Genomic DNA, 18,601 nt, shown 5'->3' with positions numbered 1-18,601 from the left:
TAACGCCTAAATTGTAATTTGTAAATTGAAAATAAAAGTACATGTGTATTGAATCCAACTACACATAAAAGCTTATCGTTGCTCTTACTGTACACAGTCAGATGTAACTAAATGAACACTCAGCATTTTGCTGTTTAGTCACTTCACATCACTGATGATCCTAATCATATCCTAATCAATTATTTGAAATGAGCTGATCTGACATGATAGTTCTGAAAGTTTACACAGTTATTTTTTTAGATTCTTAGTTCTGGAACTCCATTCTTACCCACCTACAATTTGGTATCCTATCACACTTTTGGGGGTAACTCAGCAATTATTTCTGTTAAGTGACTGATCCTTCTGTTACTGTAAGTGCTGATTTAAAAAAAAATTGATAATTGACTTGTTTATTGAGGAGCAGCTACCCTTTAACTAAAAATAAACAAAATGATTGCATGAATTAAAATTGTTTTAATTACAGTTTATTTGTACTGCCTGCTTATTTATGTGAATAAGCAAACAAGCCAATTACTTCCACCGTGCTTGGCTGAAGAGATAAAGCTAAGCTGTGATATGGCACTGATAACAAAAATCAAAAATCACAACATTATATTCTTATTGTATTATAATTGATTGATAACTTTACATTCATTATGAATCCTTTGTGCACTATTCCTTTCATGAAAATGTCAGTCAGATTTTGGTCTCAAACAAGATATCTCAAAAACTACTGGCTGAATGTGCTGTGCACCTTCATGCTCCACGGTGGATGAACCTTAACAATTTAAGTGACTCCATGATCTTTCCTCAGTGCCACCACCCTCAGGCCAAAATTTCAACTTGTTTGAACTCATGAGAGCGCAGGGCTGTAGGGACGGTATATGTTGGTGGATTCAAGCCCCTTTGGTCCGGTTGGGTGTAAGTAGCAGCACAGCCTCTAGGGCCCACTAGCAGGGCTTCTACAACATGTTTGCTCAGGGGCAAAACATTTCTCAATTGAAATACATTACAGTCTTGTTGGACACAATGTTCTGATACAAATCTTTAATGAGCACATTATAAGAAGGATACAAAATTCCACAGCAGATGAAGCATGATATTACGTACATTATATTGATCAAGTGTCAATCCTCATGTGTTGGTCAAGCTCCCAAATAAACAATAGATTCTATAAAGACATATTCATAATACCAAATCAAATACAAATGAATGTATGGCCTTACGTGATTAACCTATTTGGCAAAGTATGTTTTTGTGTGTCCACACAAATGTGTAGTTGAGTGTACAGTATACGGTTATTATAGAACTCTTATTAAGAGTTCAAGTGCAATGTCACCACTCCAAGTAATAGTGAACACAGTGTGTCAATAAATATTTCATCCCAGTCCTCGATTTATGCATGTAGGCATAGTAGCTCAAAGGTTCAGATGATCCCTAAAGTGGCTCTGAAATACACATTCATTTGCTGCCTGCTTCTGTGGTAACATTATGCACAATGTCATCTATTAGAAATGCATTCCGTGTACTTCTGGGCATTATCAATCCTTCCCTCTACCTCACCCATTTTCTAACCCTCTTCCTTTGCTGTTTTACAGATGTGGGCGTAGCATGAATACAAGTCTTTCTCATATGACAGTAGAAATGTTAATCATTATAACACGTGAGAAACTCAACAAAGCTGCTATACGACACAGTAAATGCACAGTTCTAAGAACAAACAAAAACACACATCACAAACCGCACCTATTCATATTAGCAAAATGCATGTACATGCTTCGATGCTGGCCTCACAAATGCATAACCATGTGCATGGTTATCATATGGATTGCACGCTCGCTCTCATAGATGATGCTGCTTTTGCAAGCTAGTAAGCCCACAGACACACAAGTACACAGACGCAAGGCATTTGGCAGGATGACTCAGACACTTGACCCAGGCAATCTGTGATGAATGAGTCCCTGGCTCCCCCCTCCTACATCTCGGACTGCAATTCTCTCTCCCTCTTCCTCCTTCATGGTGATGGTTACAAAACGGTACAAATCAGGAATACTAATATACTCATCATGGATACTCATCTTCTATTCTATTTCTCTCTGCCTCGGGTCTCTTTTCTTTTTCCACGATTTGTCGCTCTCTTTTCCATTGTTTCATCTATCTCAATGTACGCTATGAACAGGTCATATTTTTACACTTTAGTCATTTGGGGGAGGAGTATAAAAAGACCTCAGTATCCTGTCAGTCCCACTGGAATGGTGATGTGAGTTAAAGTGTAATTATGTGTAGTAATACTTGTGGTTTTATTAGTATTCTTTCTCAAAATAGCTTTTATGACTCCCTCCTAACGTGTGTGTGTGTGTGTGTGTGTGTGTGTGTGTGTGTGTGTGTTGTGCGTGTGTGCGTGCGTGCGTGGGTGCGTGCGTGCGTGTGTGTCTGTATGTGTGTCTGTATGTGTGTGTGAGTGTCACATTTCACTTCCTTCTTGTATGAGCGTCATTCCTCCCCGCCTCCAGCCTGCTTCCTGTAGGCCTCGTTGAGCAACTGTATCTCCTCTCGATACCCGGAGGACTCCTGGTTCTGACGTCGGCTGTTCTGCCGGTGGGCCTCCACCGTGTCGGGAATGCTGATGTTGATGCTGTCCGTGTCGGGGTTGCCGCCACTGGGAATGAGAAGCGAGTAGGAGGCTGTCTCGTCCAGGTCACAAGACACAAAGCGGTTCTCCCTGCGCGAGTAGCGCAGTGACGGGGAGCGGGCGTGGGTGGACGACTGGCTGATGTTAGAGATGATGGAGACGCTGTCCATGGCCTCCTCGTTGTCACAGATCTCCAGAACCTCCAGGTGGATCTTCACGTTGGTGTCCCCCACCCTGCCACCTATCCCAATCTCCATCTCCATGTCTACCTCTCCAGTGCTCACATTCACTGTCTGGGATCCCGATGGGTCGTCCGCACTGGGCTCATGGCCCACTGACTTGGATCGGTACACTTCCACCTTCGGAGAGGAGGATAGGACGTTTATGAAATAAACTATTGCTGTGACAATGAATTCAATTTGTTTTATTATTATTTGGGGCTTTTCTGCCTTTATTTTATAGTGTACAGTGTAGATGGACAGGAAACAGGGAGAGAGAGATAGGGAGAGACATGCAGCAAAGATCGTCGGGAACGGGACTCGAACCCGCGATGTGCTGTCAGGCTACACTAGAGCCTTGTGCCCGCTTGGCCAGCGGTCCGGGTCCAAAATAAATTACATTTTAACCATTTAAACCCTATATACTTCTTTGACCGGAGTCCCACAGCCAGCGGGCTATTAACTAGGACCCCTATTTTTTACCGGCCCACCAAATATATTGGTTGAAAATAGCCGATCTACAAGCTCACATCGCATCGCAACGCAACTCGCTGTGAGCTTGTAGAGCGGCTATTTTATAAGAATGTTCGCTCCCGAATAGCTAGGGTTCCAGTGGTTAACAGACAACGTATTGTCACAGCATTCAAATGGACACTTTTCACAACAGGCATTGTGACACGGAAACGCAGTGTTTCATTCACATATATTATGTGCTTCTGTGTGCCAGCATGCAGTTAACTGTTAATGAGCTGTCCATGCTGGCACACGCCTAAATGAAACACACCCATAACGAATGTTAATGCATGCAGCTGTATTTGTATTGTATTTGTATGTATAAAAACCTCAACTTACTGCAGTTATTAAATTGAAATCGCATTGAAACCAGCTCAGTGCAATACAAATCTTTCCAGAAGTAAAAGTTTGCTCTTACCTTCTTGGAATTTTTGGGGGAGATTTTGAGTCCATCACTGCTGATCTCATAGGTGGAGAGAGAGAGTGTCTTCCCTGTGGGCGGGTGCAGAGACACTGTGCCCTGGAAGGCATACAGGGGAATGGACAGACCACCTGTTGACCGCTGTAGGGCATATAAAACAATATGACAAAATTCATGTATACAGTGTAGGTTGGAGGAGGTGGATGTTCTTCCTTGGCCTATTGGGAGTGTGTGTGCAAAGTTTCCTGCTGATCGGTCCAGCAGTGCCTGAGATTAGCTGTTCACAGACAATTAGAAAGAAACGGACAGACGGCCAGGGGTGAAAACATAATCTCAACCTTAAAAAAGTAAAATAAAAAAAGTGTATTCATGTGGACACACCGAACAGCTCGATATGAATTCAAGGTTGGGACCTGAGCCTTAGGACTACCCAACTAATCTTATAGCTATGCATAGTCTGTTAATATGTCTATTACTAGTATAATTGTGGTGTGCACTGCAATGCATTTCACTGTTACTGGTTATTTTAAAGCTGCGTGCTTCAAAATACTTCTACTCGCACCTGACTGACATTACTGTACGTCACCAGTGCCACACTTCTGGTTAAAAGTGAGATGGCCTGTGGGGCCCGCCTTGACCATCCTGCATTGGGGCCCGGTGCTGGCTTGCTGCCACTGCTGAGATCTAATAAATTATACATTGCATACTACAGTATGTTTACACACTTTTTGAAGACAGGGGCAATCTCTGCTAATGCCAATGTATAGAAGTCCAAATTAGACTGGTATAGCTTTAACAATGTGTGGTTCCGGTCTTTGGAAGCCTACTGTATATTAGAACAGTATCAAGCTAATCTAAAGCATATTTCAAAACGATTTTCAATACTATGTTAAAAACATCATTTCTCCTGGGCTCACTCTTGGCCAGCCATTTTTCATTTACAAGATCCATATTTATATCAATTTTTAATCTCATATTGTTTTCATGGATATTAATTCACCATGCACCAAAGTTGGTATATTTGCCATCTAGATTTATGTCAGTAAATTTGTATTGAAACAATCAGGGTTAGCGTTAGGTAGAAGCATCATCAAATGGGAAGATGCCTCATTGAGCACCGTAAAATATTTAACTACATTTGTAATCTCACAATGGTATTGGTTGCCAATTCATCAGTAGCCTAACATAGTGCAATGGGAAATAATCATGTTCTTTCTCTCTCAGACTCTCAATTCATACTGCATAATTTACTCTACTCTTTTGGGGAAGACAGAGGGAAAGAGATGGGGGGGGTAGACTTGTATGTCACACGTGAATGACAGATCAGATAATTCCTTATCAATATGAGAGCAGGAAGTGCAAATGGAGAAAGGACGCCTACAGTATGTAAATTATGTAAAAATACGACACGGAAAAGGAAATTAAAAACAAATATAAAATAGGTAAACAAAAAAAGATTGTCTAAGATCAAGATTGTGAGAGGTTTAAAGAGAGGGTGAGAAGATAGAATGCTAAATACTCGTAGATGTCTTAACTAGTTCCATCATCACACACTTCCTTGGCTGCCGATTATGAGAAATAACCTACTTATATAAATTGTTTTTACCCGAGTAACTCTTTCAGCAAGATCACATTACTTTATTCACCATGCGCCATTAACTATTCTATACTGTAGACCTATACTCACATGATCCAAGCGATCAGCACCACAGCGTATATTGATTCCCCTGGATTTTGCCATGCTGATAGCTGTAAAATTCTGTAATATTCTACTTTAAGAACTGGACATTTGAATAAATGGTGGTAAAAAAATTAAGAAAAATCACACCTTTGTATGTACTTCTAGAAGAGAGACAAAGGTTCATCCCTCTGCAATCTTTATCTTATAGAAGACTATACCGTTTGTCTGGCATGTTTATCTCATGGACTATGACTCACACTCTCACAGTATACCTGTCATTCTGCTGAGTATATACTGTGGTTTAAATCAAATACCACAAAGTGGAAAAAGCAGCACTCCAGAATAAAGACTGGCTCAGATATAAATTCTCATTTATTGAGAACGCTTACGCGTTTCGGCCTCAGCCTTCCTCAGGTCTGTAGTGTCCCTTAAATAAGAGGGCAGATTTGTTACTTGAGAAAGAAATCTACAAATTTGGACAGTGTGTCAGTGACTAATCCAATGCTGCTGATAACTGGAGCTGTTAAACTGTTTAAATCAGGGGTATTCAACTAGATTGGGCTGGGGGCCACAATAGTGAAATGACTTGAAGTCGGGGGCCACAAGGCCGTGCACAGAAATGAACAAAATGTTCATGGTTAACCGTTTCACCGTTTGTTGTGTGATAGGACACAACAATGGACATATATGTCCAATATGGTAACTTATTAGGGCCTGCTTCAAACTGCATTCATGCAGTTTGATAGGATCATTTCTGTGCCAGTCTTTTACAGTGCACAGGCTTAGATTTTGATATTACGGAAATAGGGAGTAGATACGTCAGTGTGTTGCGTTCAGGGGTCATTGGCATGGAAGTGTCTGTACTGTAAGAGTACTAGAGGCAGGCTGGCAAGGTGTTCGTATGAATGAAAGGTTTTTGGTTCGAGCACCCGGTTGATAAGAGCACAAGCTCTTATGATGTGTTTGAAGTCAATGAAGATGGAGAAGATGACAAAATCCAGGTGAATCATTTCTTTGGTGAAAATGGTCAAGACCCAGAAATAGATACAAATGATGGTTTGTGATAGATGAACTGCACTCAGAACTCATCTCTGCTCTTGTATGTTGATGCACCGCTGAAATGTAGTGATGTTGCCAAGCCTGCTACATGGTGGAAAAAGAAATGGCTGAACTACTTGAAAGCTACAATATTCTGACAGTAGTGAGAAGTAGTAGAAGTAGGCAACATTTCTGGCTGTTTTGTTTGTACTATGAAAAGGTCTTAAATGTTTTACTTGTGATACTTGTACTTTTACTTTTGATACTTAAATACAATTTAACACCAGATACTTTACTTAAGTACATACAGTATGAAGTGAGCTGTATTTTCTTATGGGATTTACTCACCAAAGATACATTTACCCATATTTGGGTATAGCAGCAATCTTGACTGCAAATGCAGCACTTGTGGGTTTTATTTGAGGACCCTGAGTGAATCACTAACATTCATCCATTCAAAATAATAGCCTACATTTTATTCTTATCGGTTGATAGTTGATTAACCATTAACGAGCTTTGGTTAACAGTTATGAAAAACATTCAAAATGGTCATCCTGTATACAACCAACCACCTAATAATAATTGTGGACATTTATTTTTAAATTGGAATATAGAATGTGTTCCAGGGGCCACAAGAAAGCTCTACTGGGGCCGGATTGGGCCCGCGGGCCACCAGTTGAATATCACTGGTTTAAATAATTGTACTGTAACTCCTCTTCTTGTCACCCTAGATGTAACCAACTTGTACACATGTATTCCTCATGACATTGGCCTGGCAGCAACCGCAAAAGCACGTAAAACTCGTGCTGACACAGAGATTCCTCCAAATCTCTTTCTTTGTGAGTTGCTCAACTTGGTTTTAGGATGAAAACAAATGCTACATTCAAACACTAGGCACAGCCATGGGCACCTCTGTAGCCCCAAGCTATGCCAACATTGTTGTTGGTGACTGGGAAAATGAATTGGTGCTTAATGAGAGAAATCTGTTTCTTTCCAATATCAAACTATGGAAACGATACATTGATGATACTGTATAATCAGTTTTTTCAAACCAGAGAATAGCAATCTCCCAGAGTTCATTTCTTATTTGAACCACACTACTAAATTTCTCAAGTTTACTGCAGACAGCAGTCTAACTTCTGTTCATTTTCTTGATGTGGACGTTTCCAAAGATCATCATAACCAAATTTAAACCACAATTTATAGAAACCCCATGGAAAGAAACACTTTATACATTTTAGCTCAAACCATCCCAGTCACCTGAAACGCAACATTCCAACAGGACAGTTCTTGCGTCTCAGACGGAACTGTTCCTCTCTAGAAATATTTGACAACCAAGTCCCTGTCATGGGGAATCGTTTTTTACATAGAGGATACCCCAAAAATATCCTTGATCAATCTGTGAACCAAGCTCAACAGATTCCAAGGAATGATTTTCTAACAAAACGGATGTGAAGCCTCCAAGATTGTGTTTTGTGTCAGATTTCAATGACTGCTCTAAACAGATCAAACAAATAATATTAAAACATTGGCCTATTTTACAGATGGAACCTATGCTCAATAACATAACAACTAATTCTCCTCTCTTTGCACACAGACAAATTGGTTCACTCATCATCATCTAGTCCTGACCGTTCCACCTGGCTGTCCCTCAAGGGCAACTATAGATGATAATGATAATGATAATTAATTTATTTATACAGCGTGTCTCCAAACAAGGTTACAAAGGGATTTACAGATACAAGAGCAGCATAATAATCATACAGGTTAAAACAGCATATATTAAATCAACACATAAAATCAAAGGGGAACAAAATTAAAACAAAAATAACAGAGAAAGAACAGTTAAAATGAAAATAATGGGAGGGGGTGAGGGCAAAGCCACTAGGAAAAGTGATTTAAAGGAAGACACTGATTTTGCTAGCCTCAGGTCTACGGGCAAGGTGTGGGTGCCCGGATTGAAAAAGTCTGATTGCCCCAGGTGACGAGGTGAGACTTTGTGGACTTTAAGGACAGCCTTACCCCAGGATCTAACATGGGCAGCGCCCATGTTCATAGTGGAGCAGCAAGTCTATGATGTAGCTGGGGGCCAGTCCCTGCCAGGCTTTAAAAGTTATCAGTAAAATCTTAAAATCTATTCTAAATCTCAAAGGTAGATGACGTGGACGGTGAGTGGTAAGGCTTATATTGGCCAAACAAAAATATGCCAAAACTGAGGATCTCTGAACACAAAACTGCTATACGCACAGGCAATATTGAATATGCCATGGCTAAACACTACCTTGAGGCAAATCATGGTTCACCCTCAGCTCTGCGCTTTGTAGGGGTTGAACAAGTTACTACCCCTAGAGGGGGTAACCTCCCCAAATTGTTATCTCAGAGAGAAATGTTTTGGATTTATCAACTCAACACCATGCAACCACAGGGCTTAAATGATGACTTCTCCTACAAACCCTTCTTATAAACAAGGAATGTGCATTGTTAATCTTATTGAGGCTGAAACGCGTTAACCAAGCAGTTTTTACTCAATTATTCCGATTATGTTCAGTAACATTTGAAGGACTATGGAGAATTGTAAACATGCAACAAGGCGAAAGGCATTAATGGGGAAATGGATTATGTTAATGTGAGAAATATCAGCAGTGAATGACATGTTTGGGCAGTGATATGGTCCAGGCCTGGTCCTTTAAATTCTCACTGGATTAGTGACAGCATCCCGCAGGGAGCTAGCTCCCAGTGGAAAATAGCTGACGTATTTTCTATCAATTACACACCCCATGAAGTCTTGAATTCATGGAGATTTTTTTGTTTTTGTCGCATTCCTAAGCCAATTAATTCCCATGGGGTGTGTAATTCAAAGAAAATAAGATTTCTTTTGGGTGAACTACTCCTTTCAACTCTATAAACTTCAGTTGATCAGGGTCCCCCAGGGCTTTGTGCTTGGTCCCCTCCTTTTTCCTATACACCAAATCTCCGAAAATAGCCGATCTACAATCTCACAATGAGCCACGTTGCAACGTGTGGAGAGCTTATAGATCTGCTATTTTCACAGAATGTTCTTCCATTTTGACCAGTGGTGGAAAGTAACTAAGTACATTTATTTGAATGGAGTATTTCCAATTTTCGATACTTTTACTTCTACTCCACTACATCTCGGCAAATACTGCACTTTTTCTCCAATACATTTATTTGAAAACTTTAGTTACTAGTTTGTAAAGTTTGATTATTATTACAAAACCACTTCAGCCCTATACTTCGGCTATTTGAAAATAGCAGATCTACAAGCTCACAACGCGTCCCTTTGCATGACGCGCTTTGCGTTGTACATGAGTACTTTTACTTTTGGTACTTTAGGTATATTTTGATGCCAATACTTTTGTACTTTTACTCAAGTCAATTTTGATTACCAGACTTTTACTTGTAACAGAGTGTTTCTACATTGCAGTATTGATACTTGTACTTAAGTACAAAATTGTAGTACTTTTTCTACCACTGACTTTGACATGCACAGAATACCAGGGACGCTGGGGCTCATGTGGTTAAGATGTATAAGTCACACAGAGGCTAAAGATGTCTTAAGGCCTAACTCCACCTGTCCTTTGTGCATGCTGAGGGACAGATGTGCAGGCAGCAGGCAGGGAGGATGCTGGGTAATGACATCTAGCCTGTTAATCAGGAACACAACACTGGCAGGAAGGACTATAAATCGCACACAATCTAGGCTTGGATTTGTGTCCGCAGTGTGTGTGTGTGTGTGTGTGTGTGTGTGTGTGTGTGTGTGTGTGTGTGTGTGTGTGTGTGTGTGTGTGTGTGTGTGTGTGTGTGTGTGTGTGTGTGTGTGTGTGTGTGTGTGTGTGTGCGTGCGTGCGTGTGTGTGTGTGTATATATCAAAATTGACTAATTGTAGTTGCACTCTATTAATTCAATTCAATCACTAAGCTGATGAATATGAAGTAGGACACACACACACACGCACACACGCACACACACACAACACGCACACACACACGCACACACACACACACACACACACGCACACGCACACGCACGCATGCATCATGCAAACAACCCATTTAGTTAGCATCTCTGACTTATTCATGTAGCAAAGTGAATACTAATGTCTACTTGCAGATGCACACTTCGTAGATTTTATATCCTCTGGCAATCTTCAAACAAAAACATTTCAGTCTTATGAGTACAGAACATTTTTTGTGTCCAGGTGTGTGTATCTTTGAGCCTTGTGATTAATGTGTCTGTGTGTGCAGACTGCACACACAATGTATGTGTGTGTGTGTGTGTGTGTGTGTGTGTGTGTGTGTGTGTGTGTGTGTGTGTGTGTGTGTGTGTGTGTGTGTGTGTGTGTGTGTGTGTGTGTATGTGTGTGTGCCAGGGGTGTAGCCATGGGTGGGCTGGGGTGGGCCGTGGCCCACCCACATAGAAAGCTGGCCCACCCAATAGATTTAGCAAAAGAAAAACTTTTGGGGATTTTTATTTCTTTTATCATTATTTTTTTGATAATAAATCGGTAAAATCCGGCAAAAATAAGAATTAAATAACATAACCCTAACCCTACTGAATTACAGTAAAAAACAAACAAAAAAAAAGTAACAAATCCGGAAAGAAAACGCAATTGCACGCGTTCGTGTACAGCACCCTTAACCTAAAACATCTTCCCGCGGCTATGTGTGTGTGTGTGTGTGTGTGTGTGTGTGAGAGTGCTGTACATGCTATACTGTATGTGTGAAAGTGTAAGTGTTCACACAGCTGCCACTGCTTGTGACCCAGTTTGTTTTGAGTTCACCACAATCTCACGGTTATGTTATTGTTCAGAAACTCCCAATAAATGTTCACAGGTGATGCCTGTGGCAGGAAATGCTCTGCTATGGAGCTCAGTGGGTCTGTTTCTTCCTCTACATCTGTAATCCTCCCTCACAGGATCTGTTCTACATGAGGCCATTCCAATTTTGTCATCTTTTGACAATTCAGTTGGGGCACAATGCCCAACGTAGATCAAAGACTAAAATACATTTCTAACAGCAGTAGAATGAGCTTAAGCACAAAACAGAAATAAACGTTATAGTAGTAGTAGTATTTTTTTTATCGTGTGGTAGATTTTGTAGCCAGAGCTAGCTTGGCATGAATAATTAACGTGCAACATGGATCAACAGACCTGAATTGTATCGCTGACCTGCGGTGACCTTTGAATCGGCGGCTATTGAAGACCTATTCAAATCATGGGCAGAACCTGTGGACCTTCAAGACCTACACATGGTAGGAAAACATTAGCAAGTATATTGCTCAGTAAAATGCTGCATGTTACTTTAACTCTGAGAGTTTACATACGTATGTAACCAGGTTAAGAGTTACAAATGGATAAATGAATACTGATGATTTACTGTGTGCCCCAGCCCTGTATATAATCTCTATCTCCATTTGTGTGCTTATTATGTAATTACATGTGTGGGTGTGCAAAGATGAATTTATACTTTGTCAAACAACATATTTTCAACTGAAGATATGTTGACATATTTCGTGTAGACATTTATTTCAGTTGAAAATACATAATTTTCTGTTTAAACAGTATTGCCAGGGTTAGAGGGTAATCGTAACAGAAGACTTCTTTACTTTTCATTCCATCTTTCCTAAACGACTAAAAGCCTTTGCCTTGCACACCATTGTGTAAAGACACGTCTATTTAAAGAACGCAACTTTCCCAGAATCCTTTAAACACGTACGCACTTTCTTTAAAAGCCAGGATCCTTCAAACATGAAGCTATCCTAGTTCTGTTCTTTTTTTTAAACGTATTCATCATCGCCAGACACACATACAGACCTTGAAACACACACACACACACACACACACACACACACACACACACACACACACACACACACACACACACACACACACACACACACACACACACACACACACACACACACAAATACTGTATATGGTATATGTCAATGTAAGTGGTTGCCATATAGATTGTGATATCAATGCACAGACTATCATTTGCACAAGGATTTGACATCTGTCTAGTTTCCTGCTCTCATTTGCAAGCTGTGTGTTTCTTTGCCCTGTGGCTAATCAGAGAGACAGCATCTCATTTCCGTTCGAACTGAAAGTAAACACAGAGATAGAACAATGGAAACTTCATTAGTTAGCTCAGAACGACATGATGAGTAAATCTCCTTTGTAATTATATGAGCCAAAAGATTAGTTTTAAGCTATTTATAGTAGTGTAGAATATAGTAGTGCTGTAGAATAAGCATTAGGCCGTGGGTAACTGGAATGTAAAAATCCAACTGAGGCCAGCGTTAAACTTCATAAAGACTAATATCATTTGGTTGAGGGAGCTGCTCAGTATGGGAGTAATAGACTAACTGATGTCACGACTGAAAGGTTAATGTGTCTGCTGTGGGTCTACCTGTCTCGTCGTTCTCTCTGATTTACTTCTACACCACTCCCAGTCCGTCAGCTCAATTTTCCGACCCTCCTCGTGTGACAGCCTCCTCTCCGGCCCTTCGAATACTGACGACGCGTCGTTGATATCGTGGTCCTGGTCACATGGGTGACCGGAGAAGGATGGTAGCAAAGGAACACAGTGGAAACCGGCATCATCATCCTCTCCATGGATGCTCTCGTGGGAAAGTGGATCACAGTCTGCAAGGGCCTCTCCTCCACCGGCCACTGCTTCTAGCAGGTCTATGTGTGAGGAGCTGTCCACCGGGTGTGTGGTGCTGAATTCAATATCAGCCTGTAAGCTGGAGAGTCCACCACTGTCCAGCGCATGGAGACGGCTATCAGAGAAGTCACAGTTGAAGAGGCGGTAGGAAGGCTTTTCAGCAGATGGGCTCTGAGGAGATTTGGTGACATGGGATAACTTGTACACCCCATAGCCTTGCTGGAAGGAGAGTGTGAACTCAATTCTTCTTTTTAGTTCTGTGGAAAAAGTCATTGTGAATACCTTAATTTCTGGCTCAAACAAAAACAACACAAGTTGACATACAGGTGGATAAAGCAGTGGTTCTCAATGTGGGGTCCAGGGACCCCCAGGGGTCCTTGGGGGGGGTTCCAATTAAGGGGTCCCCAGATAAGTTAGTTAGTATAATATACCATAAAGTTTAACCACTTTAACCCAATAAACAGTGTCTATATGAAAATAGCTGATCTACAAGCTCGCAACACGCCGTGGTGCGACACGTTGTGAGCTTGTAGATCGGCTATTTTCAAGAAATCTTGAAATAATGTGTACAATTTGGAATATGTTTGAAACATTTTAACAACACAAATCTTGTGGGGGTCCTTGGCACAAAATATTTTCAGACGGGGGTCCGCGGCCAAATACAAATACGTTTGAGAAGCACTGTCATGTTAAAGAAGATGATCTTGAGCTCAATAGCTTTGTATTGGCCATAATTATGCGGTAGTCTATAGTCTCTACCTGAACGTTCCTGCGTGGGGTCCCTTTTGCAGTTGATAAAGCAGCCACAAGGCATATGGATCCAGCGCTCAGAGAGGACAAACAGAGGAGTGGCAGCAGGTCCAAGCAAGGTGAGAAAGAAGCTTAGCATCTCTATGGTTGAGCTGCGCGCATTCACAGCCAAGCGTACCAGCACGGAAGTCTGGGAATAGAAAGGCAAGGAGATAGTTCATCTCTGTATTTATTTTTTATTTTAGTTTTTGTTCTCTAACAATTTGTCCATTGAGCTACTCAGATAAATAATAATAATTAATAAATAATTGTACTGATTTACAGATTAGGTCCACTCCAGCCCCAACTTAAATTGCCTGGTTAAATTATCGGCCTAAATCAGACATCATTTGAGGGGGAAGAGCTAAGGAAAACAGAAACTAAGTTAAAGGTAGGGTAAGTGATATTTTTTGGTTAAAACAAAAAGTATTTTGTTAAAAGGTTAAAGCACCATATTCTGATAGTAATCATTGCTATAGACTGTTTGTTCAGTAACAAGAGTCTCCATGTCTCTCCAACTCTTTAATAAACAGAAAATACATTTTCCGGTAGGTGTCAAAATATCAGCCAATCAGGAGAAAGTACCCATTTTTAACCTTCATTTTTATAGTGTTCCAGTTCCAATTTTGCCTGCTCATTTCTTAGTGTCATCACTTCCAATTTCACTTGTTTAATCTATATCCTGATTGAGTTCTCTATCCTGATTGGATAAAATTGGAAATGAAACTGAAACTGAAACGAAAATGCATTTTCTGTTTTATAAAGAGCTGGAGAGACAAGGAGACTCCTTTTACTGAACAATCACACTATAGCAATGAGTACTATCAGAATATAGAGCTATTTAACACTTATTTTAACCAAAGAAAATCACTTACCCTACCTTTAAGGCAAATAGACTACTGCGCAATTAAATCCATCACACTGCTGGCATTTCACTTAAAGGGGGTTCTCAAAGTGTTCAGATAATGTTCATTTTCTGGGACATAGCCTATTTGGTTGTAGACAAACCATATCCCTTTAATTCATGTTACTTTTGAAATCCATTGTTGGTGAGATAACTACGATAAGATTGCAAATGGGTCAGATATTAGGCCTATATGTCCACACCTGAAATGTTTTGGATTTTATTGGACACAGACTTCTTGGGCTGTACCATAAACATTATTACTTTTGGCTTTATTTTACATTAGATTTTCCATGCTGCATGCTTACCATCATTGGCATCCAAAGAACAACTCGAAGAACTGCCAAAATCATGGAGAAGCGCTTTTGCGCAAACGCCACCGGGATGTCCCCAATAGCAGCGGTGTCCACGAGACCTTTGTCAGAGGCCAGGGTCTGACAGGTATTCACTTTGTCCCTAGTAGGCTCCCGGCCGGTCCCTAGAGAGCTCGGGCTCAGCTCGTTATAGGAACAGCAGCACGTTTTGTTGAGGCTATCCGGAGAACGAGACGGGACGTCACAGAGCGTACAAGAAGAACCGCTGGGGGCGAGCGGTCCGCGGAAAAAATGGGGGCGAGCGTGTTTTGGGACGAGTTTTCCCGTCACCGCTGCAGAGCCGCTGAGCCCCCTTGCTGCTGCCATCTCCAAATGGCTCGGGAACAACGTCTTCTGAGACTCCCTGGAGCACAACAGCTGATGTGTGAGAGGAACGAAGAAGAACAGCAGCCCGCAGACACACAGGGAGTATAAAGCGAAAAGCAGGACGATATAAAAACTGTCGCTTTTGGGGAAACAGCCCAGAGAGGCCGGCGTAAAAGTGCCCCATCCGCACAGCGGCAACACACCGACGGTCAGGCTGACAGCCCACACGGCGCCTATCGCCCACAGCACGTTCCTCGGCCGTCCGCGTCGTCCTCCGAATCGCTTCGTGACATAAAACGTGTACGCTGCTATGAGACACGATTTCATGTTGCAAGAAACGCCCAGGAACACGTAGAGAAGTCCCGACAAAGTGCACAGCGACTCCGACACCCTCTCCTCCTCCTCCTCCCCATCGCCTTCTCCTCCTTCCCACTGGAGCAGCGCGAAGATGGAGAGAGGGACCACGCCGAGGATGTCGTCCACTGACATGGAGACCACGATGAGGCGCAGCGAGGTCTTCCTCCTCATCCGCAACAGAGAGAGGAGGGAATACACACCTCCGGCCAACGTAGCGGCGGCTATGGTCACGCACAAGCCGAACAGCACCAGCCGGTATCGGATCTGCTTCTCCGTCTCCAGTCGGTCTGTCTGCTCGTAGGACGCCGTGGAAAGGGAGCTCCCGTTGGGCGGCGGAGAGCTTAACGTGTTCTCTGACATGTTCATAGAATGAATACCAAGACGCTGGCCCCCCAAAAACAAAGTCGCCCGGGTCAAATCCGGCGGTATTCACCTGGTATGGCTAAACTATGCCTAAACAAACCTAACCTTTAATAGTCATAACGGAATCTCAGTAAAACGGTGCCAACACCTAACCTTATTCCTAAACTTAACCTCAGTAAACCTATGCCTAACCCTAAACTTATTTCTATAACATTATCCTCAGTAAAACAAATACAAGAAGCGAGTGGTCTGCGAAAAAAAAAAGGGGTGAGCGTGTTTTGGGGCGAGTCTTCTGGACTGGTTAGGCTACTTTATCGCCGTATGCCTCTTGATCGCTACTTTAAAAAAAAGAGTATGCCGGTGGTACCGTATAGAACGCATATTTTGCCTCTAAAGGTGTATTATTACCCCGCGAAGATACGATGATGACTCTGCCTCGCATGCATGTCAAATCGAATGGGATCAGCGCGAGAGCGAGAGACGCACTGCTAAACATCTGCCTTGGATCCCGTGTTAAAGTCATAGATGGTGATGATGGTGTGGTGGAGCACAGACAGGACGCTCTGCCGCTGCTCATGTGCGCTAATGTCCAAGAGCACTGATTCCCAAACAGTGGGTCGGGACCCATTTGTGGGCCGCGGACACATTTTTATGGGTCGCGAGTGAACATCCCTTTATTCTTTTGGTTTCCGACATTTTGTTTTGAATTATTATTATTTCGAAACATTTTCAAGAAAATAGTCAAAAAAATGACGAATTCAGTGATTTCCAAAAGAATTTCATGAATAAATAAAAAAATAAAATGAATTTACAAATATAAAATCAAAGAAATTCCATAAATTAGAAAACGAATTCATGTTTAAGAACTAGTGAAAATCGCAGATACGAGCTCACAAGGAGTTGCATGGCGACACTTTGTGACCTTGTAGATCTGCTATTTTCACTAGCTTGGGTCCTGGGGAAACGTCACATTTCTCTTTTGGGACGGCTCTCTAATGTCCAAGAGGACAGCTCTCTAATGTCCAAGAGGACAGCTCTCTACTGTCCAAGAGAGGACAGCTCTCTATAGAGCCTACTGTCCAAGAGGACAGCTCTCTACTGTCCAAGAGAGGACAGCTCTCTAGCCTACTGTCCAAGAGGACAGCTCTCTAATGTCCAAGAGGACAGACAAACTGGTTTGGCTTGTTCAACATAACGTTTCAGATCATGGCTTTCTGTCGCCGCCTCCGTAAATAATTTCTCTCAATGGCAGTGACCAGGGCCGGATCTAGGCATGGGCAAGGGGGGGCAATGCCCCCCCAAATGCCCTGACTGCCCCCCCCAAAAAAAACAAAAAATAAAAAATATTTTTTTTTTTTTTTTTTTTTACGGGGGGGCTTGTGAAAGCTGCATTTATGTCATGATATGAAATGTGAGCTTACCATAATAAAAAATAATCCTTAATCATATTCCATCATGTATCATTGCACAATTCAAATAATCCTCTGCCCTGATTTTCCATGGGCAGTGTTGCCAGATTTTACTACTCCTAAACAATAGGAAGCAGTATTCCACAAACAGCCGGAAAAAACGCAAAAAAACGCAAAAAAATATTTTCGCCGAGGAAGACGCCCCCCCAGCATTTCTTAATGCCCCCCCAATTCATAATTTCTGTATCCGGCCCTGGCAGTGACTGGGGTTGGACTAGCTGTTTTGTACTATGTAAGTGACCGCTCTGTAGTAAACCTTCCCTCCCTCTCTCTCTCTCTCTCTCTCTCTCTCTCTCTCTCTCTCTCTCTCTCTCTTTGAGTTAGCCTTTGATCAAGACTATCATGTATTTGATCGAGTCTGACTTTATCTTTCATAAAAAACAACAACATAATAGTCTATTAGTCTTGATCCAAGGCTATCTCTGTCTGAGTGAGTGGTAGATTGGTAATATGAGTTTTGCAAATGTAGTCGTGTGTGTTATAAATGTATAATAAATTGAACTTGTGGCCATTGGTAAACTGCATGTGTGTGTGTGTGTGTGTGTGTGTGTGTGTGTGTGTGTGTGTGCACGCGCGCTCGCGTGTGTGTGTGTGTTTAATGATTTGTCAGTTCGAGCTGAAAACCGACATGCACAAACACAGGCATGGCTTCTTTGCTTTAAGCCAATTTCAGCATGAGCTTTACTGTCCACTAAAACCCTATGTTTGTTCCTAGGGCTCATTCAGGGCTCTAGTGTAGTGATATTCAACTGGCGGCCGTGGCCCAAATCCGGCCCCAGCTGAGCTTTCTTGTGGCCCCTGGAACACATTCCACATTCCAATGTAAAAATAAATGTACACAGTTATTATTAGATGGTTGGTTGTAGCC

The 18,601-nt window shown here is 41.8% G+C and overlaps 2 protein-coding genes across 2 annotated transcripts in view; one reads left to right on the top strand and one right to left on the bottom strand.

The window, feature by feature from the left end:
* Positions 1-1,123: 1,123 nt before the first annotated feature.
* LOC308084865 (putative G-protein coupled receptor 149) lies at positions 1,124-16,644 on the bottom strand. Its single transcript, XM_080427817.1, has 5 exons — positions 15,173-16,644; positions 13,931-14,111; positions 12,914-13,428; positions 3,761-3,904; positions 1,124-2,970 (listed from the first exon to the last, which is right to left on the bottom strand). The coding sequence occupies exons 1-5, from the start codon at positions 16,265-16,267 to the stop codon at positions 2,473-2,475; spliced, it is 2,433 nt and encodes an 810-aa protein (XP_080283943.1). The 5' UTR covers positions 16,268-16,644; the 3' UTR covers positions 1,124-2,472.
* The window catches only part of LOC308084866 (neprilysin-like), a 91,440-nt gene continuing 84,522 nt past the window's right edge, over positions 11,684-18,601 (top strand). The window contains exon 1 of the mRNA XM_080427819.1: positions 11,684-11,753. Within this exon, the coding sequence (XP_080283945.1) occupies positions 11,717-11,753 (37 nt within the window). The 5' untranslated portion in view covers positions 11,684-11,716. The remainder of the gene's footprint in view (positions 11,754-18,601) is intronic.

This window comes from Gymnoscopelus braueri, assembly GCF_963280865.1.
Source record: "Gymnoscopelus braueri genome assembly, chromosome: 5".
NCBI classification, from domain to species: domain Eukaryota; kingdom Metazoa; phylum Chordata; class Actinopteri; order Myctophiformes; family Myctophidae; genus Gymnoscopelus; species Gymnoscopelus braueri.
This window is presented reverse-complemented; position numbering and strand designations above follow the sequence as displayed.

Coding starts and splice junctions, on each gene's coding strand:
- LOC308084865 (XM_080427817.1), bottom strand. CDS start 16,267: ATGAACATGTCAGAGAACACGTTAAGCTCTCCGCCGCCCAACGGGAGC. Junction 14,112..15,172: donor TTCTTTGGATGCCAATGATG/GTAAGCATGCAG, acceptor TTCTATTCCCAG/ACTTCCGTGCTGGTACGCTT. Junction 3,905..12,913: donor CAGAGAGAACGACGAGACAG/GTAGACCCACAG, acceptor TATGCCCTACAG/CGGTCAACAGGTGGTCTGTC.